We start from the raw sequence: 25,385 nt of genomic DNA on the forward strand, positions 1-25,385 counted from the left end.
AGAGATATCGTAGTTAAGGATCCTCTACGGGGTAGCGATCACAACATGGTATAATTTCAAATTCAGTTTGAGGGTGAGCAACTCGGGTCTCAAACCACTGTCCTCGACTTAAACAAGGGCAATTATGGAGGTATGAAGAAAGAGTTGTCTAAAGCGGGCTGGGAAAATAGACTAAGGAGAAGGTCAGTGGATGAGCAGTGGCAGACATTTAAGCAGATATTTCATAACGCTCAGCAAAAATTTATCCCGGTCAAAAGGAAGGACTCGATGAGAAGGATGAACCACCCAATGTTAACAATGGCGGTCAAGGAGAGTATCCAATTAAAAACTAAGGCATACAAAGTGGCGAAAACTAGTGGTAGGCCAGAGGATTGGGAATTTTTTAGGAACCAGCAGCGGATGACTAAAAAGCTAATAAAGAGGGAGAAAGTTGATTATGAAAGTAAATTGGCAAGAAATATAAAAACAAACAGCAAGAACTTCTATGGGTATATAAAGAGAGTAGCTAAAGTGAGTGTGGGACCCTTGGAGGATGTGACTGGCGAATTGATAACGGGGAACAGGGAAATGGCAGATAATTTAAGCAAATATTGTGCATCGGTCTTCATGGTTGAGGACACTATAAACATTCCACAGATATCAGATAAGCAAGGAGCTAATGGGAAGAAAGATCTTGTAACAGTCTCTATCACGAGGGACAAAGTATTTGACAAACTAATGGGACTAAAAGCAGACATGTCGCCAGGAGCTGATGACCTACATCCAAGGGTTTTAAAGGAAGTGGCTGCAGAGATAGTGAAGGTATTGATCAAAATATTCCAGAACTCACTGGATTCCGGGAGGGTCCCAGTGAATTGGAAAACCACTAATGTGATGCCCCTGTTCAAGAAGGGAGGGAGACAAAAAGCAGGACGCTATAGGCCAGTCAGCCTAACATCGGTTGTTGGGAAAATGCTAGAGTCCATTATTTAGGAAGAAATAGCAGGACATTTAGAAAAGCTTAATGCAATCGAATAGAGTCAACATGGTTTTGTGAAAGGGAAATCATGGTTGACAAATTTGCTAAGAATTCTTTGAGGTTATAACAAGCAGAGTTGATAAAGGGGAACTGGTAGATGTAGTGTATTTAGATTTCCAGAAGGCATTTGATAAGGTGTCACAAAAAAGATTATTGCACGGTATTGGGGGTATTGTGTTAGCATGGATTGAGGATTGGTTAACTCACAAAGACAGAGAGTCGGGATTAATGGGTCTTTTTCAGGTTGGAAAGACGTAACTAGTGGAGTGCCACAAGGATCTGTCCTAGGGCCTCAATTATTTACTATTTATATTAATGACTTGGAGGAGGGGGCAGAGTGTAATATATCCAAATTTGCTGATGATACAAAAATAGGTGGGAGGGCATGTTGTGATGAGGACATAAGGAATCGGCAAGGGGATATAGATAGGTTGAGTGAGTGGGCAAAAACTTGGCAGATGGAGTTTAATGTAGGAAAGTGTGAGGTCATGCACTTAGGTAGGAAGAATCAAAAGACAGACTAAATGGAGAGAGACTTCAAAAAGGTGCAGCACCGAGGGATCTGGGTGTTCGTGTGTATAGAGTCATAGTTATACAGCACAGAAACAGGCCCTTCAGCCCATCGTGTCCGTGCCGACCATCAAGCACCTAACTATTCTAATCCCATTTTCCGGCACTTGGCCCGTAGCCTTGTATGCTATGGCGTTTCAAGTGCTCATCTAAATACTTCTTAAATGCTGTGACGGTTCCTGCCTCTACCACCTCTTCAGGCAGTGCGTTCCAGATTCCAACCACCCTCTGGGTGAAAACATTTTTCCTCAAATCCCCTCTAAACCTCCTGCCCCTTAAGTCTATGCCCCCGGTTATTGACCCCTCCGCTAAGGAAAAATGTTCCTTCCTATCTAACCTATCAATGCCCCTCATAATTTTGTATACCTCAATCATATCCCCCCTCAGCCTCCTCTGCTCTAAGGAAAACAACCCGAGCCTTTTCAGTCTCTCTTCATGGCTGAAATGCTCCAGCCCAGGCAACATCCTGGTGAATCTCCTCTGCACCCTCTCCAGTGCAATCACATCCTTCCTATAGTGTGGTGCCCATAACTGTACACAATACTCTGGCTGTGGCCTAACTAGCATTTTATACAGCTCCATCATAACCTCCCTGCTCTTGCCTTCATCAGCCGAGGCAGAGAATATAAGTATCCCATATGCCTTCCTAACCACCTTATCTACCTGTGCTGCTGCCTTCAGTGATCTATGGACAAGTACACCAAGATCCCTCTGACCTTCTGTACTTCCTAGGGTCCTACCATCCATTGTATATTCCCTTGCCTTGTTAGTCCTCCCAAAATGGATCACCTCACACTTCTCAGGATTACATTCCGTTTGCCACTGCTCCATCCATCTTACCAGCCCATCAATATCGTCCTGTAATCTAAGGCTTTCCTCCTCACTATTTACGACGCCACCAATTTTCGAGTCATCTGTGAACTTACTGATCATACCTCCTATAATCACGTCTAAATCATTAACATGATACACAAAAAGTTAGTATACAGGTGCAGCAAGTAATTAGAAGGCAAATGGAATTTTGGCCTTTATTGCTAGGGGGTTGGAGTTTAAAAATAGGCAAGTCTTGTTACAACTGTACAGGGTGTTGGTGAGGCTGCACCTGGAGTACTGTGTACAGTTTTGGTCCCCGTATTTAAGAAAGGATATACTGGCATTGGAGGCAGTTCAAAAGAGATTACTAGGTTGATTCCTGGGATGAAGGGGTTGACTTATCAAGAATGGCTAAACAGGTTAGGCCTTTCTTCATTGGAGTTTAGAAGAATGAGGGGTGATCTTGTTGAAACGTACAAGATTCTGAGGGGGCTTGACAGGGTAGATGTTGAGAAGATGTTTCCACTAGTGGGGGAATCTCGAACTAGGGGACATAGTTACAGAATAAGGGGACACTCATTTAAAACTGAGATACAAAGGAATTTCTTCTTTCAGAGCGTAGTGAATGTTTGGAATTCTCTACCCCAGAGAGTTGTGGAGGCTAGATCACTGAAAGTATTTGAAGAGGAGGTAGATAGATTTTTGAAATATCGGGGAGTTGAGGGCTATGAGGAGATGGCACGAAAGAAGAGTTGAGGTCTGGGGCAGATCAGCCATGATCTTATTGAATGGCGGGGCAGGCTTGAGGGGCCGAATGGCCTACTCCTGCTCCTATTTCTTATGTTCTTATATAATAACATTACCACTACGCCACCACCTCCCCTTTATTTATTTTATTTATTTAGAGATACAGCACTGAAACAGGCCCTTCGGCCCACCGAGTCTGTGCCGACCATCAACCACCCATTTATACTAATCCCATATCCCTACCATCCCTATATTCCCCTACCACCTACCTATACCAGGGGCAATTTATAATGGCCAATTTACCTATCAACCTGCAAGTCTTTGGCTGTGGGAGGAAACCGGAGCACCCGGCGAAAACCCATGCGGTCACAGGGAGAACTTGCAAACTCTGCACAGACAGTACCCAGAATTGAACCCAGGTCGCTGGAGCTGTGAAGCTGCGGTGCGCGCCACTGTGCTGCCCTTTCTCTCTCCACAGATGCTGCCTGACCAAGCTGAGTATTTCAGCATTTTCTTATTTCAGATTTCAAGCATCCACAGTATTTTGCTTTTGTATACCACAATTATACTTGGTTTTAAAAGGGTTTAATTATGAGGGCAGTTTACATAAACTTGGCTTCTATTCTCTTGAGTTTAGAAATTACAGCAGTAATTTAATTAAGGTGTTTAAAATGATAAAGGAATTTGATAGGTTAGGTGCAGGGACACTATTTCCTCTGCTGAGGGTATCCAGAGAAAGAGGGCATAATCTTCAAATTAGAGCTATGGTATTTAGGAGTGAAATCACTTTTTCAAACAAAAGGTAGTAGAAGTCTGGAAGTTTCCCTCCCAAAAGGCTGTGGATGCTGGGTCATTTGAAATATTCAGGACTCAGGTCAAACAGATTTTTGTTGGGTAAGAATATCAAGTGCACGTGGAGAAAAGAAAATGGAGTTGAGGTACAGATCAACCATGATCTAACTGAATGATGGAACAGGCTGGAAGAGCTAATTGCTGACTTCTGATCCTATATTATTTCGATTGCCAGCTGGCTTACCTTTTGCTGTGTCTCTCTATTTTTCCAAACACATTTGTCATCAGCCTCAGCTCGACCCTGGCATTGTTCATGGGTGTCTATTAATGTTGCTGTACAGTTAAGTGTTAGGAACCCAGGTGTGGAGTACAGCCGCCACCCTACTGATTTTTTCCCCTTCCCCTGCTGTGTGAGAAGTACCTTAGCCCTTGTTTCTAATCTCCCATGATTGCATAGCATCTGAGCAATTGTAGGATTTCTTGGTTGCATAACTGCACTACCACACAACCTATGAATAGATATAATATAGAAATGATATGTAGCGTGGAAGCAGCAACAGACATTCAGTGCCTGTTGTCAAGAAAAAATCCCATATGCCAAATGAGAAATATTAATTTCATCAGTTGGAATCTTATATTAGATTTTTAATGGGGAAAAACCTAGTTAACTTTAAAAATGACTAGCAGTCAAGATGGCCACTGCAATTTACATCTCAAATACCAGGAGATTGAACTGGAGCCAAAAGTCTAACAAGAAGCCCAGCCAGAGCAATGCTTTGGCTAACTGAGTAGATTATGCAAATCATTCTCATTAGCGGGACAGTCAAAGCTATCTTGAGGCATTCATAAGTGGAGATGTCCCTCCAGAGGGTAAACGCTGACAACCCCACCTAAGAGTTTTTGGATATTAGACTTTGGACCTCATTAAAAACAAAGGGGATTGAAAGAACCATGTGACTGTCTGTCCGTCTCTGAAAAGACTGGGAGTTTTGTTACAGTCACAGAAGACAAGCAGTAATTGAGTGTGTGGCAACAGAGAAGGCTGCATGCTTCTCTTTCTGTCTCTCCTCTCTCCTCAGAAAACATCAAGTTTGAAAACTGTCTGTGATTGTGGACCCTCCAAGCCTACAGACTGCTACAGCCAGCAATCAGGGGAAGAGAGCCACCTACCAGTCTGTCTTCAAGGAAACCCTGAGCAAAGCAGACCAACCACAAAGTGCACTTTGATCAGCTAAGGACTTCTAGAATACAGCTTCAGCCCGAGGACTACCGGATCATCCACTTCACAGACTGTGTATTTAAGTTCCCTTTATTCTGGACTTTAATCCAACCAACAAATCTATTTTTCCCTTCGTAATCTATTTGTGTGCGTATGATTCTCGTGTGAATGCGTGCGTGAATGTGTAGCATATTTTTTATTATTTTAAATCGGGGTTAGATTGTTAATTATAATAAACTTACTTCTTTCTTGTTTCAACCCAAGAAAACCTGTCCGTTTGGTTCTTTAACGATCACAATAAAAGAAAAAGATAAAACACTCATGGTAAGCACAACCACTGTTTAAAAGGAATAAACCCTGTTGTGGTCAAATAAGAGGAAGGCTGAGGGGAGCCTGAGACCCCCCCCCCCCTCCCTCCCCCCCACTCACCTGGCTGTAACACTGTATAATAAAGAAAGGAATGCAGTGCTTTAGAAACTACAGCAAGAGTGCTTTTGTTCTCAAGTCTCTTGAGTGGGACTTGAACCTTCTGACTCAGAGGTGACAGACAGCCATGGCTCAGTAGGTAGCACCCTCACCTCTGAGTCAGAAGGTTCAAGTCCCACGCCAGAGACTTGAGCACATAAATCTATGCTGACACTCCAATGCAGTACTGAGGGAGTACTGCAATTTCTGAGTTGCCGTCTTCTGGATGAGACATTAAAGTGAGGCCCCGTCACTATTATGAAGAAGAGCAGGAGAGTTCTTCCCAGTGTCCCAGCCAATATTTATTCCTCAATCAATAGTACTAAAACAAAACAGATTATCTGGTCTTTAATAATTGCAGTTTGTCAGAGCTTTCAGTGCACAAATCAGCTGCTGCGTTTCCTATATTACAACAGAGACTTCACTTCAAAAATACTTCATTGCCTGTAAAGTGTTTTGGGACATCCCAAGGTTGGGAAAGCACTATATAAATGCAAGTTTTTTTTTTTCTTTTATGTAGGTTTAGCTTTCACTGTGCTTTGACAATACAATGGGCAACATCACAAAGCAGAAAGCATGGACGAGGAAAGGACATTCCAATCATTAAGCTTTCTCCATCCACAAATCATATACGACCTACCCTATCATGGACTGCATCCATCCATTTAATCTCCTGTGGGAAAGTTTTGGATAGGACTCACTGATTCCCAAATGTTAACTTTAGGATAATCATTCATTCCCAAATCTCCACCATTCAACCCAGGGTAGCATCCCTCCACCTATCCCTGTCCCTCTCGCAACCGAGCTGCATTGTGTCTGTAAAATATTTGACCATTGCAGTCTATATATTGTAATAAGATTTGTACCATGCTCTCTCTGCCCACCTATTACACAATAGATCCAATTTTGACTCATTCCACTTTTGACCTCTGCCACTTAAAACTGTAATTAAATGCTCACTGTGGATCATTATTAGTGTTATTGGATCACTATTCCGTTTACTCCTGGATTGAGTGTGTGGTTCCACTTCAAGCTAAATCATAGCTTTGGAATAGGCTCGTGGGGCTGAATGGCCTATTTCAATTCCTTTCTTCCCATATTTGTTCCTGTGTATATAATAGAAATCTTGTGTCAGTAATTGAGGTTATGCTGTAGCAGAATCCATGAGCAATGGCTTCTTAAAATGGGGCTTTGCAATAATTAATGTAAACTAATGTAAATAGACTTTGGAAACTTTATAGTTAGAATAAACGCTGGTGAGGATTGAATTAAAAAATTGTATGTCTGTTGTATGTTAGTTTTTAGGCTAGAATGTCCAAAAAGGGATCTTGCCCTTCAAATTCAATTGTAATTCCAACTCCATACATTTTGCAAAATAAAGATGCATTTTTTTAAATTCCAGGGAAGTTATCATGGCCAATTCAGCTTGAATTTGACTAAATAGATAAGGAGGTCATTTCTTAAAAAACTAATTATATTTATCAATTGCTTAAAAAAAATTAGTCAAATTATTTACATATTTTAACATTCAGAACGTGCAGCTTGCAGTAATATTAATCTTCAGAAATGATGGGAATGGGAGCCAAGCACCTTTTTATGGCAAATATAAAGTTTAATCAGCCAAAGAAATGCCTTGTGTAGTTTTCAAAACAGTGCAAGTTAGGAAACAATTTCTCTTACCAAAATTGATTTTTATACTGTTGGTGGGAAGCTGCTTGTATTTCCAATCAAACACAAATGAACTTATTTTAGTTAATGTTGATGGAAAACGAAGTGCTTGATTCAGTAATCAGATTGATTTTCCTTGCCCAAGCGTGCACCAGATGTTTTCTTGCATTAATTCAGAACAAGTCCCTCACTTATCCGGCAGTGGTTTCGGAAGAGCATTGATGTGTAGCCTGAGGGAGAAAACAGGACTGGTCCTGGAACAGTTTGACCTTGTGCTGGACTGGAGAATTAACTGTTTTTATGGAGGCTCGGTCAGATCCTGAAAAAATAAACAGGATAAGAACATGTCTGATAGCTTCCTCAGCTTTGTGTGCCTTAACCCTTCCACATCCAGGGTGCAGTCTGTCTGAGAAAATGACAGAAGTAGGATCGCGTGGGTCATGTTCTCATTTACAGTATTTAACATGAGAGGATTCTACTGTTCACAAATATGCTATGCAGGAGGACACTTGATTGGAGAGCTGTGGGTTGTGTAGGGAATTCAGTGCTCAAAGGGTTAAGCATCACTGCTGGCTACACTATTCACTGGGGAGTATTTGGAAAGACTAGCAGAGATAATGACAAGAGGAAACAGGAAGACACTTTCTTCAATTTCCAGTTTGTGTTTTTTTTTTGTATTATTTAACGTTAAATGTTTTTCTTTTTCCACTGAACTGTTGACTGCCCAAATAATCACAGACAGATTTCCTCATATGAGATGGGGATTTGTTTCTGCAGATTTTGACCTTTTGTCCCTGCTGTGGATCAGAGGACAACATTTTACATTAACTAACAGATTGCAAGATTACAGTTTTCTTTTTCTGTTGTTATTTTCCCCTTTTTCCTTTCTCATCACCTGAAGTTGTTGAATGTTTGCTGAGGTATTGCTATTTCCACATCTGCTGGTTGCCTTCTAGTGCCCTGCCACAATGGCAATTATTCATGTATGAATCCTGACAATGTGTTGGAAAGCTATTTAACCAAAGGGAGCATCGCATTCATGCATGACTGTCCTCCCCTGATATCCACACATGGACAATGATGAGGAATATAAACCCTGGCTAATTGTCACCACCACCACCTTCCCCCCCCCCCCCTCTTTCCCCCCCCACCCCCTGCCCCACAAATCTGCAATGTTGCAGCTGATTGTATTGTTCCTAAAGCTTGTTACAAAATGATGAATTTGTCTAAAATTTAACATGGCTTTAATTCAGTCACATTATATAAGTTGGTAAAATCCAACTTCAGAAGCAGAAATCCTATCCCAGCTTAACTTGATACACTTGTTTTTACTTTCAGATTTTACTTTGTTTGTCTGTGCCTGGTACCCAAGAAAGAGGCTGTGGTTGTTCAATTTAAATGTAAATATGTATGGAATTTGTTCGAGTATGTGTTTGGCAACTCTTTTTAAATCAAACAATTTATTTAACTCAGGACACACTCCATTATGTCGTGTGGCACTACCACCATACTAACTAAGTGATGAATTAAAAACAGAACTAGTAGCTCTAAACTAGGCACGCATGAGGTGCTGTGGGCTATCCGTGTTGTGTTTTCTTCTCATTGTGCTTACTATCAATTAAACATCAAGGCACCAAACATGCATAATGCATAGTTAACACACAAACACGTAGGTTCATTTATTAAGGAGTTGAAGAGTTGGTAGCAGCATTACAAAGTAGGAGAACTTGTACACACATCTGATCTGGTTGCTCACTCGCAGCAGGCTCAGACAGAGTCTGAGTCACATGTTGCATTGCATCATTTCCTCTCTAGTAATGCATACAGAAAACATAACCACACCAACTTAAAGGTGTACCGCAACAATCAGCAGCAGTAGAATTGTATACCACCATGACCCATCATATCCCTCAATCCTCTATCATCATCAAACTAGATAAGCAATCCTGATACAACGAGGAGTGTAGAGTATGTCAGGGACAGTGGCAGGTTTACTTGAAAATGAGGTGCCAACTTGGTGAAGCTACAGTACAGGACTGCATGCATACTATAGCAGCTTGCTATAGCCAGAGCTAATAAATCCCATAACTAATAATGATTTGGTCAAAGCTTTGCAGTACTGCCACATCCAGTCGTGAATGGTGGTGGAGAATTAAGCAACTAACTAACCAGAGGAGGAGGCTCCATGAACATCCCCATGCTCAGTGATGGCAGAGCCCAGCATGTGAATGCGACAAACAAGGCTGAAGCGTTCGCAACTATCTTCAGCCAGAAGTGCTGAATGGATGATCCTTCTTGACCACCTCCTGAAATACCCAATGTCACAGATGCCAGTCTTCAGCCAATTCAATTCACTCCACATGACGTCAAGAAATAACTGAGTACACTGGATAGAGCAAAGGCTATGGGCCCTGACAATATTCCAGCAGTAATGATGAAGATCTGTGCTCCAGACTAGCCGGGCCTCTAGCCAAGCTATTGCAGTGCACCTACGACACAGGCATTTACTCGACAATGTGGAAAATTGCCCAGTTACGTCCTGTGTACAGAAAAGGATAAATCCGATCTGACCAATTACTACTGTATCCACCTACTCCCAATCACCAGTAAAGTGATGGACGACATAGTCAACAGTACTATTACCAGTAACATACTCACCACTGCTCGGCTTAGGTAGCACTAGGACTACTTGGCTCCACACCTCATTATAACCTTAGTTCAAAGCTGGACAAAAGAGCTAAGTTGCAGAGATGAGATGACAGGGACTGCCCTTGACATCAAAACAGCAATTGACCAACTGACACCAAGGAGCCCTAGAAAACATGATTACCTGGGGATCAGGGTAAACTCTCCACTGGCTGGAGTTATTACCAGACACACAAGATAGTTCTGGTCATTGGAGGCCAATCACCTCTCCCCAGAACATCGCTGTAGGAGTTTCTCCTGGCAGGGACCTAGACCCAAACATCTTCAGCTGCTTCACCAATGACCTTTCCTCCATCATAAGGTCAGAAGTGGGAAAATTTGCTGATGGTTGCATGTTGTTCAGCTCCATTTGCAACTCCTCAGATAATGAAGCAGTCCTTGCCACACGCAGCAAGACCTAGACAACATCCAGGCTTGGGCTGATAGTGTAAGTAACACTCAAGCCACAAAAGTAAGAGGAAATGACCATCTCCAACAAGAGAGAACATAACCACCAGCCATGTTCAGAGACATTACTGTTGCCCACCATCAGTATCCTGGGGCATCACATTGACCAGAAACTGAACTAGTCCAGACACCTAAACGCCATAGCCACGAGAGCAGGTCAGAAATTGGACATTCTACAGCGATCATGAATCACCTTATGATTCCTGAAGCGCCTCTGCCACCAACAAGGCACAAGTCAGGGGTCTGATGGAAAAATCCCCATGTGCCTGGATGAGTTTTAGCTCCAACAACACTCAGGAAGCTCTATGCTATCAAGGACAAAGCAGTCTACTTGAATGGTACCCCTCCAACACATTAAACATTCCTCCGTCATCGCTGTACTGTGGCTACAGTGTGTACTATCTACAGGGTGCACTGCAGAAATTCATCAAGGCTTCTTTAGGGAAACTTTTTCCCTTAGCAGTGCGGTCAATAACCGGGGGCATAGATTTAAGGTAAGGGGCAGGAGGTTTAGAGGGGATTTGGGGAAAAAAAAAATTTCACTCAGAGGGTGGTTGGAATCTGGAATGCACTGCCTGAAGAGGTGGTAGAGGCAGGAACCCTCACAACATTTAATAAGTATTTAGATGAGCATTTGAAATGCCACAGCATACAAGGCTACAGGCCAAGTGCTGGAAAATGGGATTAGAATAGTTAGGTGCTTGATGGCCGGCACAGACACGATAGGCCGAAGGGCCTGTTTTTGTGCTGTATGACTCTTGACACTTCCCAAACCTGTGACCTCCACCAGCTGGAATGACGAGGTAAATGGGCACACCATCTCCAAGTCCCTCACCATCCTGATTTGGGCATACATCACTGTTTCTTTATTGTCGCTGAGTCAAAATTCTATCTGATAGTATTGTGGGAGCACCTTCACCACATCAACTGCAGCGCTCAAGAGGAAGGCTCACTGCCTCATCTCAAGGACAACTAGGGATGGGCAATAAATCCCAGCGATGCCCACATCCTGTTCATGAATTTTCAAAAAATCTGTGTGGTCCTTTTTGATATTTTTTCAGGTACTTATCCACCTGTTTTCCTTAATTAGAGACAAGGGAAAAAAGTAACCAATATAGAAAAAATATTGCATATAGCATAGTTCATTGTAACAGTCAGATCATCCTTCCCCATTTTTCCTGTCTTTTTTTCCACTCACTCTCTGATACAGCAGCTACTAGTCACTCATTCAGCAGGACGAATTTATTTTTTTATTCATTCATGTCCTCCCTTATTTTACTTTTACATGACCCTAATGTGTGGTGAGTTACATGACAACATGTTTAAACTACACAGCAGTTGCAGTGACAGAATTATTGCTACCCTTTCTGACTTGACTGAGTAGGCCAGAAACATGACATGACTGATGTCTTTTCAGGGAGTTTTTTTGCTGTGTAAGTTTACTTGTGTGCTGTATCATGGTACCCACGGAGTAATGAAGTGCCATATCATCCTATCTCTGGCCTTTGAAAGTCCAGCCTCTTGGATAGTTTCCACCTGTGATATACAAGGAGCCACCATAGTAGGTAACAATAATCTGTATGCCTAAATCATCAGAGCCCTGTCACAATCAGTCTTTTGTGTGATGTGTAATATTTCTGATATGATCAACCAGGTTAAATAAGGCTTCTGTAAGAAGTGAGTGTGTTAATTATTGAGTGCCCAATATTTATGGAGCTTGATATAGATTAGGTATCAACATGTTTGACTAATATTTTTACACTAGTCTTTGGAAATATTACGAACCTATTGGACAGGTTTTGTTCGGACTTTTCTCAGTTTGGCTGTCTGGTCACACAGTAGGGAGGTCACTGCCCCGCCAGCAAAATGCCCGCGAGGCTGCAAATCACCCCTAATTGGGGCCTTAACAATGTTAATTGGCTGTCCACCTCTGTGGTGAGTGTAGCCAATCTGCTTTCCAGCCCACCCGGGAAAATTCCGTGGTGGCTGGAATGCTTCGGGGAGCCGTCTCAACTCAGCTCTCTTCTATTTTCCTGAGCTGTACACCCTGCCTCCAGGCCCACCGCCATGGGGCTGGGAAAATTCAGCCCAATGTTTTAGGTCAATAACCATTCATCAGAAAAATATCACACCAGTGCAATACTGGGTGTTCTTTGTGCACTTGGATAGGATAGAGGGATTTTTTGTTCTGCATCTGTGCTGTGGCTGGCTTACGAGGGCTTGATGTGACACTGGTAGGTTCTTCATTCTGATGATTAGCATCCTTCACTGGTTCTTTTTTCCGATTATTAGCATCCCTCACCTTGATAATCATGGTTTTTTTTAAAAAAATGTGTTTGAGGTAGAACTTTTGGTTCTGAAGGGATTTGACAGGGTCAACAGAGAGGTTGTTTCCCCTGGCTGGGGAATCTAGAGCATGGGGCATGGATAAGGGGTCGACCATTTAGGACTGATGAGAAATTTCTTCGCCATGAGGGTTGTGAATCTTTGGAATTCTCTAGCCCAGAAGGTTGCTCCATCGTTGAATATATTGTTGAGCATATTGTGTATTTTGGCGTAACGCCTCCCCGCCATGCAAAATGAAATGTGACGACAGGAACCACGAATTTAAAAAAAACTGTACACACACACTCGTCAGTCTCACTGTCATAGCTAGACTCTAGTTAATTTTTCTTTTACCCGGGATTGTGCATGAGCACAACTGGGGAACTCCAACTGCTTTGACTGGGTTCAGTCAGCTTGTGCACCAGCATATACTGAAGTTCCTCATGTATTTGTACAATATCTTCCTTTTTCAGTTTCTCTATAATCAGTGAACTCAACCCTGGATTCAAAGTTGTTCATAACTTTGTGAAGATCATCCAGTGCTTTGTGTACATGTTTTTTCCTGTGCTCATCCAGCCTGGCCCACAATTCTTCCGCAGTTAGGATACTTGACTGGCAGTCACCACCACCATCACTACCCTCCAAATCTGCCACAAAATCCTTTTTGGTCTTGGGGTTTTCCTTTCTCTTATGAGGTTTTCCGTGTCTCCCTTCAGAATTTAAATCGTTAATTTCTAGGTCTTCATTTTGAATTTCCTCCTGAATCTGGGTCAGTTTCCTGGGATTTTGTTTTATGGGAGGGATCTCTCTTACATGCACGTCATGTAGGGTTAGGGTTGTGCATCCTGATTTGTCCCTGCAGATCCCTTTAAACGCTGTGAGCAGCCTTGTTAGGTCTCCTCTGTGTTCTGCGTTTAAATAGGAGAGTACGTTGTCTAATTTCCCTAACATTTCAGTGTTAGCCACCCGGATGGTAGGGGGTTCGCTTTGGGAATCCTCCCAGCCTCCCTCTAACTCGTCTTCACTGCCCCTTTCACGCTCCTCTTTCCTGACTGCCTGACAGACTTGTGCTTGTTTGTCTGTTTCCGGCTGTGATACTGTTTTAACATATTGATACGGCACGGCCTTTGCTTTTCCCTATGATCTGGGGTGTCAATTATATAATTCACCTTGCTAATTCTCTTTATTACTCTGTACGGGTACCTGAACCAGGCTTTCAGTGGTTCTCCTTGTATTGGTAATAGCACAAACACATGGTCTCCGGGCTGAAATGTTCTGGACTTGGCATGTTTATCCGCCTGCCTTTTCATAGCTGTCTTGGAGGCTTTTAGGTGCTCCTGAGCCACCACACAGGCTCTCGCGAGCCGTTCTCGGAACATGGAGATGTCTTCTAACAGGGAAAATTTGTTCCTGGGTCCCAAAAATATCTCCTTGATTAGTTTTAGAGGATCTCTCTCCTTGCGTCCACAAACCAACTCAAAGGGACTAAATCCAGTGGACTCATTGGGTCAGTCCCTGGTGGAAAAGAGAAGAAATCCCAGCCCTTTGTCCCAGTCATGGGGGTATTCATAGCAGTGTACCCTGATCATTGTCTTTAGGGTCCTGAACATTGTGCTCCAAAACCCCCCATGACTGTGGGTGGTAGGCTGAGGACTTTAGCTGGGTTATGCCCAGATTACTCATGACCTTTTGAAAAATACTGGATCTAAAATTTGTGCCCTGATTCGACTGGATCTCAGCAGGCAGCTCATATCGGGTGAAGAATTGGGTTAGCCCCTCCACCACTACCTTGGCAGAGATGGTTCTTAGAGGGATAGTCTCTGGAAATCGACTAGCCACATCCATAATAGTGAGAAGATACTAGTTAGCCCTCTTTTGTTTTCAACAGGGGTCCCACATAATCTACCAACACTCTGCTGAATCGTTCCCCAAAAGCCGGTATGGGAATTAGGGGTGCAGGTTTTATTGCAGGTTGAGGCTTCCCCACAATCTGGCACATGTGGCAAGTCTTGCAGAACTACACCACATCCTTGTGGAGTTGTGCCCAATGAAAATGCTGTCTGATGCGGGCTTGGGTTTTTCTGATACTGACATGCCCAGCCATTGAAATCTTGTGGGCTATTAATATTTCCTTACGGTCCCTTGGCGGCAATACTACCTGGTGAACCACTGTCCAGTCTTTCTCTGCAGGTCTGTGAGGAGATCTTCACTTCTTCCTCAGCACTTTGTCCTTTAAAGAGTAGTCCTCTGGGTCAAAATCGCAGAACTGGGGCAGCACAGTGGCGCAGTGGGGTGGCACAGTGGCGCAGTGGTTAGCACCGCGGCCTCACAACTGCAGCGACCCGGGTTCAATTCTGGGTACTGCCTGTGCGGAATTTGCAAGTTCTCCCTGTGAACCATATGGGTTTTCGCTGGGTGCTCCGGTTTCCTCCCACAGCCAAAGACTTGCAGGTTGAGAGGTAAATTGGCCATTATAAATTGCCCCTAGTATAGGTAGGTGGTAGGGGAATATAGGGAAGGTGGGGATGTGGTAGGAATATGGGATTAGTGTAGGGTTAGTATAAATGGGTGGTTGATGGTCGGCACAGACTCGGTGGGCCGAAGGGCCTGTTTCAGTGCTGTATCTCTAAATAAATAAAAAAATAAAACTCCCTTCCTAACAGCACTGTGGGTGTACCTACCCCCACAGGGACTGCAGCAGTTGCTCACCACCACCTTCTCAAGGGCAATTGGGGATAGGCAATAAGTGCTGTCCTAGCCAGTGTTGCCCACAGCCCATGAACGAATAAAAAAAAAACTCGAACTCCCTCAGCTTCACCTTCGGATGGGCAGTCTGTGATAACTTTTTTTAACCCTGGGTTGGCTTGCTGAGCCTTGACCAAGGAAGGCCTATTTAACCCATTCCTTAGGTCCTCTAACTTCCCAAAGAAGGTTTCAGATAACCATTCAGTAGGGTCATCTATCTGTAGTGCCTGTTCAGCCTCCCCTGATGGAGCTTGTTTGACCATGGACCGGGTCACCACACAGTGAGGAAAAATGACAGGGACCTTCTCCTGTAACTGCTCTGACTTATTTTGGTCTCTCTAAAACCACTGGAGAAGCCACCACCTTCGCCCCGCCAGATCATTACCCAGGGGTAGGTTGACACCGTCCACAGGTAAACTAGGGACAATCCTCATGGTTACCGTTCCTGAAACAAGGTCGCACTTCAGGTGCACCCGGTATAAAGATATGGGCATATACTTTCCTCCGATACCATTTACTAGCATTCAGTGCACTCTCTAGGGAGTGGGTGGCCTCTGTATCCCTCTTACTCGCCTCACTCGAGGGGTATGGGGTCAGTTTTCGTCTGGACACAAACGCCTGGCAACTTTCAGGGATTTTGTTGAGTTTTCCCACAGTCTCATCAGTAGGTTTACTGAGTTTTACTGCTGCAGTTAAAGCCACAGCCTGGTCTGCTGTGCTTTCCATCAGGGCCCCATTTCCTGCACTGGTCTTGTACTCTGACTAAACCTAGGGTTTTCCCCATAACTTCCAGCAGTCATCTCGAAGATGACCTGCCGTGATACAATGGAAACTGTTCGTGCTGCAATCACCCTCCCGCCTTCTATCCTTCTCAGGTATTTGGAGGTGATTAGGGAAAGGATTCCCTTGGGGAAATGAATAAGGGGCTTGTGAATAAATGTATAATCAGCCAGGATTGCTGCCTGCCTGGCTTTTGGAACCTTTTGTTCCTCCACGTGGTTTCTTATGGGAAGGCAGTTTCTGAACTCCTCGAGGAGGATCACTGCTCTGAGGTTTTCATAAGAGGGCTCTTATCTTCAATGCCCGTATCCATCGGTCGAAAGCGAGTTGCTTAACCTTTTCGAACTTGATGTAAGTTTGTTCTGGCTGCTTTCGGAGAGTTTGGAACTTTTGGCAGTACGCCTCTGGTGCCAGCTCATATGCACTCGGGATAGCATTTTTAGTCATCTCATAATCTGATGAACTCTCATCAGGCAACAGTGAATAAACCTCATGGGCTTTTCCTGTTAGTTTGCTTTGCAATAACAGTGTCCAGTTCTCTGCTGGCCACTTCAACTGTTTTGCAAGCTTTTCAAAACAGATGAAAAATGTTTCCACATCCCCCTCATTGAACTTTGGTATCAACTGGGAGAACCTTAAGAGCTCACCACCTGGTCCTGAGGTAGGGGTACATTGGGTCTCACCCGATTCAATTCGAGCGGCCTTAACTTGATTTCCCTCCCTTCCATTCCTGGAATTCTCTTTCTTTCTCCCTTTCCTGGAATTCTAATTCTAGTCTCCTCTGTTCTAACTGTATCTTAGCTAATGTTCCTCTGTCTGTTTCAGATTCTATACCTGTTTCCGGTTCTTCAGTGTCAATTTTAAAATGGTTGGCCACAAGTTTTAGGATTTCAGGCTTCCTAGCTTTTGGACGGATAGTAATCTCTAATTGCCCAGCTACATTCCTCAACTCTTCAACAGATAGGGCTTTTCACCTTGCCCGAGTTGCATCACTCTGTTATAGGAAGGTACTGACCTCAATTTTAGTACTCTAGTACTGAAAACCTGTATTGAAATTTTTCTGATTATTGCTAGGGATCAGTTTGGTTTCCTGCCTCCAATTTCTGTTTGTCTTTGGGTTTGATCCCAGACGTGAGCCCCCAAATTCCTGTTCCAGTCAAGTGAGGAGTGGTTGAAGGACTACCCTCTTTTCCCTCTCCTTGTTTGACCATAACAGGTTTAGTTCTTTCTTAAAGTGGATATACTGGCCAATTCAATAGATGTTTGATTACTTACTTGCTATGATAATTACAAGAACCAAATAAAGAGGTTAACTTTGATGTACCTAAACCAAACTAATAAAAATAATAAACAACATGCCAACTTTCACTCTTATACACACTAGACGTTTACACACCCACAAATACGTTACAGAGTGGGGAAAGGTAAATTGGTTGAGTTAGACTGCATTAAAAAATGTATACAGTCTGTGGAGTTTGGTGATTCGTCTGGCTTCTAGCTGAATTCAGTGGTCCTGAGGCTTTAAGTTTGAAGAGGTAGATGACTGGTTCGGTGGGTTTCTTGGCGATAACGATGCAGATGATTTCTTCTAATGGGGTTTCTAATTGCAGCCGGAGTATGCAAAGGTGGTTAGTCACCAAGCAGGATTTGAAAGCTTTCAAGCTGGAATGGAGAGAGAGAGAGAGGGACCCCCACTTTCGGTCTGCTCATGTCCGAGTCCAGTTGCTTCTCCTCTGCTGCAGAGAAAACATTAGCTTAAAACCACAGATGGGGAGGGGCTTGTCACATGACAGATACTCAGTCATTCAAACAGAGCAGTTAGCAGTATTTCTCTGCTTGCTGAGAGAACAGGTAGTTCCTTTAAACTTTCTGGGCCGTGGTTCTGGCCAGGAAATTAGCAGACATTTTCTCTCTCTCTCTCCTGACAGTCCTTTGCAGTATAGGATACAGTATTGCAAACTAGGTGATCATCTTAAGCTGAAAGGATGACTTTGCTGGCAGCTTGTCTTTTTAAAATGTCTCTTTTTTTAAAAAAAACAAATTCCTATCTCCAGCCAGTGGACCAAAGAAAATTATCATTCAACAAAACACATTGGCGTAACTATTCAAGGCTGGGAAAGATACATTTTTGATCTCTCCAGGAATCAAGGGATATGGGGAAAGTGAAGATGAAGCAGAAGATCAGCCACGATGATATTGAATGGAGGAGCAGGCTCAAGAGGCCATATGGTCCACTCCTGCTCCTTGTGCTCTTGTGTTCCAAGACTTGCAGTTTTAAGTTTGTATCTCAGTCACTGTGCAAGGCCTGTTGCTGGAAATATGAAAAAAATGCTTTTACCATTTCTGATGTCTCAGTTGAATGGAAAAGGAAAATCGTTGATGTCACTGTGTAAGCGTGAGAATAACAGTGCTGCATTTGCGTGGGGCAGCCATACAAATCGAGCTACCGAAACTGAACCACACACCTTTTCAGTTTCAATATTTTTAGTTTCTGATGAGGGAAAAACAGACAGCAAGGAGTGAACTTTGATGAATCTATTGATATACCTATCTAATATTTAAAATTGAATGTGATGGTGTGATAAGCCTAATTCAACCCTGTAGCCTGTTTTCCAGCAAAAACGTAAAAAAGATGTGAAAAACAAGTAATTTATTTCTCGATAATGCTGTTTGAAAATCTCATCATAAATATTATTGTGCTAGCTGTTTCAAAGTCTCAGTTGCTGAACAGTGTGTTCCGTACAGAGCTGATGGTCTAAGTAATGTTCCTGGCTTCTATTGCTCATCTCAAACTGGGTAGTGCAACAATTGACCTCTCTTAGATTTAGGGTGGGGGAATATCAGGCAGCGTTTTCACTCCTGATTTGTTATACACTGATGCCTGCTGAAAATGCATGTGTGTGGATGTTGGCTCAGGGCAAGATCAGGCTTGGCTATTAGTTGCCAGAGGGCAACCTGTACCATCTAACCATACTCTAGCATAAGTCAGCACCTTCAGGAGCAGAGGGAGATATATTTGTGGAGGAAGAACGTACTGGTGCGGGAAATGTTTTTTTTAAAAAAGAAAAATCTTTTGAGGATTATGACTTACAACTTTAAGTAGAAAAAGGGTGAAGTATTACCAGTTTACAGCCATGGTTTATACAGTTAAGTTCTTATCAACATCTTTGTTCGTTAATTATCTATTTTATGGAAGGTCAACACCCAATAATCAATGTGAATAATGAATACGTAAAATAAAATTTTCCAACAATTAAGCCGTATTATGTCAGATATCTGCGTCATGAACAGTTTTTCCAGAGATAATGGCGAGTATAGGGCAACCTATCAGATACTCAGTAAGTGTGCTTAATGGCATTGGGAGCAAATATCACAACATTTAAATGTGAAGTAGGAAACACATTTTAACATTTTTAAAAAAACACCAAAAGCCATATTTTTAGAGTAAAAATGTCCTTGTTTAAAAGCGGTGCCTATTTTTCACAAAATGAGCAAATAGAAGAAAATGTAGCCCTAAAATTTTCAAAGGTTGTGCTACTTTAAAAAAAAAATCTATTTGAGGTGACCTTTCACACTTATCAAGTGAGGGATGTCAGTACTGAAACTGGAATTGGAACACTTCAACTTTCGGGTGGCATTGAGCACTCCCGTGTCACAAAAAGCTTGATTAGATGCAGAATAAAGCTCCCTCTAGCTGTGCCAACCTTGAAGAATACCTCTTGTTGCAGCATTGAAACTATTTTGTTTTCCCACACCAGTCAGCCTTGTAGCATCTTATAGTGAGATTGTCGGTTAATGCTGAATTACATACGAACATACGAACTACTGAGCCCTGTTTGCCATTCTTTAAGATCATGGCTGATCTATCTGTGGACTCAACTCCACTTTCCTGCCTACCCCGATACCCTTTGACTCCGTTGTTTGTCAAGAATCTGTCTACCTCTGCCTTAAAAACATTCAATGACCCTGCCTCCACTGCTCTCCAAGAAATAGAGTTCCACAGACTCATGACCCTCAGAGAAAAAATTTCTCCTCATCTCTGTCTTAAATGGAAGACCCCTTATTTTTAAACGGTGCCCCCGAGTTTTAGTCTCTCCCACAAGGGGAAACATCCTTTCAACATCCACCCTGTCAAGTCCGCTCAGGATCTTATATGTTTCAATTAGGAGCAGTTTTATGTTGTGGGGCCATATCGGCGAGAAATTGGCTAGAGTTGGCTCAAACTCATGAAGTAGGAGCCTTGCAGCCAACAGATAAAGGAGATTTTTAACCCTTTACAGGGTTTAGTGAAGAAAGAATAATCTGCTAACCTAGTATGCCAGCCCATACTTTGTTCTAACTTTTTAAAATGATGGTCTTGAATTTGCTGGAGCAGGGCATCATACAACGTACCCAGTTAGTTAGACTTTCTTCTGCACCCTTCAGCACAAAAATGATTTGCCCTTTAAGTTGCTGGAAGTGCCAGCTGATAACAGCATGGAGAGAGCAGCAGGGCATCTGGGTCCTTACAGAGTGCAGGACCAACAGTGTATCTGCTTAACTAAAGATTGAGAAATAAACAAAGGACTGAGAAGCAGGGTGAATTAGAGTGGGTGAATTCAATGTCAAATCAGATACAGAAAGATAAATAATGAGAAGGAAAGATTGAATTAAGAGAGAAAAAAGAGATATGAAGCAAAAGAAAGTTTTGTTAAATTTAAAATCTGACATTATTTAAGTCTCCAATAAGAGTTCACTACTTGAAGGAATGCGACTCCAGATTAAATCGTTCTCTTTCTGGGCTATGATCACTTTGTTAAAAGGGTACTTACGCTATTAATTACTAGATTTAACTTTACGTGGCAGGTTTAATGGGCAATTAATGTGAACAGACAGCAACTTCACGTAACTCATGGGGAGTTTAAGGGGGAAGCTGCCATTTTCACTAAGCTAATGGTGGAGTGGTAGCAGTCTAGCAACCCATGGCGATTCATAATTTGTGGGATATTTCTTCCTTGCTGCAAGTTGCTGGCTAATTTACAAATTAATAACAGCGTGTGCCATTCATACGCTGTTGTGTTTTCAGGAAATTCCAGTCTATATATTCCACAGAAACCATTAACTGATGTGGAAAACTATGCAAGTAAGTCACATTTTAAGGAACAGAGAATAATTTCTAAAGGTGTATATATACATTTTGAAAATTAATCAGTGGTCTGTGTTGTATTAGGCTGATCGCAGCCGGTACAACAGTAGGGGCATTATAGTTGGCCTCAATGCAACAGGAGCGTTGGTGGGGGCGGGGTGAAGTGGGGGGGGGGGGCGGGGGTTGAAATCAGCCTATTCCCATTTGGTAACCACTGTTAGAAAGTGAGCATATAGGCATCAAGCAAAGGTAGGATAAGGATTGGCTGTGATGCTGCCCAATCTTGTCCATGCTCAAAAACCCTGCCAACTCTTTCTGCACTCAGTGTTTCGGAAGAGGTCATTTATGCTGGCAGCCATGGTATCATACCTGAATACAATCTTTATCTTCAAAAGTGGGAAAGAAATGAAAATGAAGTAAGGGCAAAGACAATTTTAGGACACCACACATCACTTATAGCTGAAAGTTTAGGTCTTTGCTTATGCAGCTCTATCACTAGATACCAAAAGCTGCATATTTATTTATTTATTTAGAGATACAGCACTGAAACAGGCCCGTCGGCCCACCGAGTCTGTGCCGACCATCAACCACCCATTTATACTAATCCCACATTAATCCCATATTCCTACCACATCCCCACCTTCTCTTAATTCCCCTACCACCTACCTATACTAGGGACAATTTTTATAATGGCCAATCAACCTGCAAGTCTTTGGCAGTGGGAGGAAACCAGAGCACCCGGCGAAAACCCACGCGGTCACAGGGAGAACTTGCAAACTCCGCACAGGCAATACCCAGAATTGAACCCGGGTCGCTGGAGCTGTGAGGCTGCGGTGCTAACCACTGTGCCACTGTGCCACCCTAAGAAGAATTATTTAGAAGCAGCCTGTGGGTGAAATTCCTTCAGTTTTATTTTCTTTAAAAAAACCTGTACTTTTCAAAGTGAGGGATATTAGTGCTGGGAAATGAAGATCTTCATATTTCAGGTTCCAAGTACAGTGAAATCAGTTATGTCAGATACAGAGAAAAGCTCCCTTTTCTCTTCCCCATCAATATGCGAGATCCAACCTCAGAAGATGACTGTAGCAGTGTGGCATGTTTTCCATTTCCTACATGAAATATGCTTCCATCTGCCTGAGTTATATTGCCAGTTAGTGACAGTTTTGTGCTTAGGTCCACACATATGAGGAACTGGATTGAGATTGTCCAAATTCATTGTATATCAGATCCTTAACAGACAGACGTCCATCTCAGTCTTGTTGAATTTGAGCCAAAATCATAGGAATGAAACACCAGTGTCGAACCTGCTGTGCTTCCCAGCTATCCTTTACTTCCTTTCTGAAGAAGAGTGCCAAATCTCCACCTAACTCCAGTGCTTAATATTGGTTAAGACTGATAACTTGTGTTTGAATCACAGATTCATATCTGTGAACTGCCACTCTATTCTGTTCTTTCTAAAATAATGCTATTGATGAACACACTATTTGAATAAGCTATTGCTGATTTGCATTGACTTGATGTGTTATGCAATAATTATTTAAGTGTTTGCATTGAACATAATTCACTTCTTAATAGTTTGAAGTAGACATCAGTGATATTTAAGTTATATAGTGCATTTTAAAATTATTTTGCAAAGTTTGAGAAATATCATAGCAGATGAATTGGAATTAATGAGACTAATTTGTAAAGAAAAATGTAATGTCCAGAGAAAATGGGTAACCCATAAAAATGCTTTTCTTTCTGACAGGTCTGCATGCCTTGCGTCGGGCACTTGGAGAATGCACTAACCCTTCAGATAGTATGGTGGCTGAGTCAGTGAAGATAACTTTTAATGATTTCCTGCAAGCGATGAATGATGTCAGGCCTAGTGCCATGAGGGAGGTGGCTATTGATGTGCCAAAAGTAAGTTATTACTACAACAGAGAAATAATATCTGTATATGTTGCAAAGTGTTACTTTTAGCTTCCAGGCTCACTTGCCAAGGAAGAAACAAATGGCTTATTTTGGGAGGAAACTCCCATATTATCTTAGGGAAGAATGTGTAGATGTTAAATATCAGTATCTCCAGAATAGAAAGGAGGAAACAAATGTTAGTCTTGTGATTTCCGGAAGAGATTGTAATTTTGTGTAACTTTTATATTGGAAGGCAAGTTATTTTATGATTTTGTAGTATTTAAAAAAAAATGATGCTGGGTTGTTTTTCATTTTTAGTTTGCTGCAAGGAGACACTTTTTAGTGTTTTGCTTAAATGAGCAAAACATTTAAGGACCTTCAATTTCATTTTTTTTTTAAATTCTGTTTGCTCAAAACTCCAGTTCTGGTGCACCTGGAATTTGGTTTGGTGGACTATCTGGTAGGTATGCTGCAGAACATTGAACCTTATACTGGCTGATGCATGTGCAGGTTAGGTCATTCAATAAATAATAATGGTTTAAGTACACCTTTTTGGAGTACCAGTGCAACGTGTAGCTCAAAATTATTTATTTTTTTAAAGGAAGCCATTTTGACGTCGTGATCTATTGATTACTAGAATTTATAGGGAAGGCATTTTAATTTCCAAGTACATCTTGCATACTAAAACCTCCTTTGTATCAGCAGAGTCGGGGAGTGGAGCAGCGGGAAAAGTTGGGAAATGGAGGAGTGTGGTAGGGGAGAGGAAGAGATGGGAAAGTGGGGGTAAGAAAGACAACAAGTGTGGGAAAGGAGAGTAGGCCATTCAGATCCTCGAGGCTGTTCTGGTACTCGATTAGATCATGACTGATTATCCCAACCACATTAACCTGCCTTCGCTTCTTAACTCTTGATCTCTTTACCCTGCAAAAATCTATTGATCTCAGTCTGGAAAATTTAAATGAACCCATCATCCACAGCCTTTTGGGGGAATGAGTTCCAGGTTTCCACTACCTTTGTATTGAAAAAGTGCTTCCTTATTTCACTCTTCAATGGCCTAGCTCTCATTTCAAGGTTGTACCCTCTTGCTCTGTATTTCTTCCACCTGTATTCCCCCTGCATTACTCCATTGAATTTCTTTATTATTTTAAACATGTTGTTTAGAGTCATAGAGTCATCGAGAGATACAGCACTGCAACAGGCCCTTCGGCCCACTGAGTGTGTGCCGACCAACAACCACCCATTTATACTAATCCTACATTAATCCCATATTCCCTACCACATCCCCACCATTCTCCTACCACCTACCTACACTAGGGGCAATTTACAATGGCCAATTTACCTATCAACCTGCAAGTCTTTGGCTGTGGGAGGAAACTGGAGCACTCGGCGGAAACCCACGTGGTCACAGGGAGAACTTGCAAACTCCACACAGGCAGTACCCAGAACCGAACGGAGCTGTGAGGCTGCGGTGCTAACCACTGCGCCACTGTGCCACCCATCTAAACTCAAGAAAATAAAAGCCAAGTTTATGCAACTTGGCATCCTAATTTAAACCTTTAAGCCCTGGCATCATTCTAGTGAATCTGCATTGCACCCCTGTAAAGGGAATATATCTTTCCTGAGGTTCGCCAACCTGACTGAAATCAGAGGTGAGGTTGCAGAGTTGTAACCTCAGTCTTCACAGTGTTTAACTGGAAGCTGAAGCAGGACTCTATAACAAACAGCACAGGACAACTGGTGGAAATGCAGTGCTGGGTGTCCTCAGTGTCTATTTGGAAGCTGACCCCATATCATGCCATGACAAGGGGGCCAAGGATAGATCCTTAGGGGAGCTCCAGAGGTAGTGGGCAGGGGCCAGAAGAGCAGTCATTATTGGAGATGGTCTGCCTGTGATTGGCTATGTTAAGAATGGAAACACGTGAGGGTAGTCCCACTCAGCTGAACAAAAGAGGAGTGGCATTGGAGAAAGATGTTGTGGTCGACCATGTTGAGGGTTGTTGGGAAAGCTGAGCAAGGATAATGCATCACAGTCACAGTGGATGTCATTTGTGACTTTTACGAGGGCTGTTTCA

The 25,385-nt window shown here is 42.6% G+C and overlaps 1 protein-coding gene across 5 annotated transcripts in view; it reads left to right on the plus strand.

The window, feature by feature from the left end:
- Positions 1 to 25,385, plus strand: part of afg2a (AFG2 AAA ATPase homolog A) — a 607,544-nt gene that overhangs the window by 89,942 nt on the left and 492,217 nt on the right. For all 5 annotated transcript variants that reach the window (XM_068042637.1, XM_068042646.1, XM_068042657.1 and 2 more), the window contains exon 10: positions 23,168 to 23,322. In XM_068042637.1, the coding sequence (XP_067898738.1) occupies positions 23,168 to 23,322 (155 nt within the window). The remainder of the gene's footprint in view (positions 1 to 23,167; positions 23,323 to 25,385) is intronic.

Source organism: Heterodontus francisci, chromosome 1 (genome assembly GCF_036365525.1).
Source record: "Heterodontus francisci isolate sHetFra1 chromosome 1, sHetFra1.hap1, whole genome shotgun sequence".
In the NCBI taxonomy this organism is placed as follows: domain Eukaryota; kingdom Metazoa; phylum Chordata; class Chondrichthyes; order Heterodontiformes; family Heterodontidae; genus Heterodontus; species Heterodontus francisci.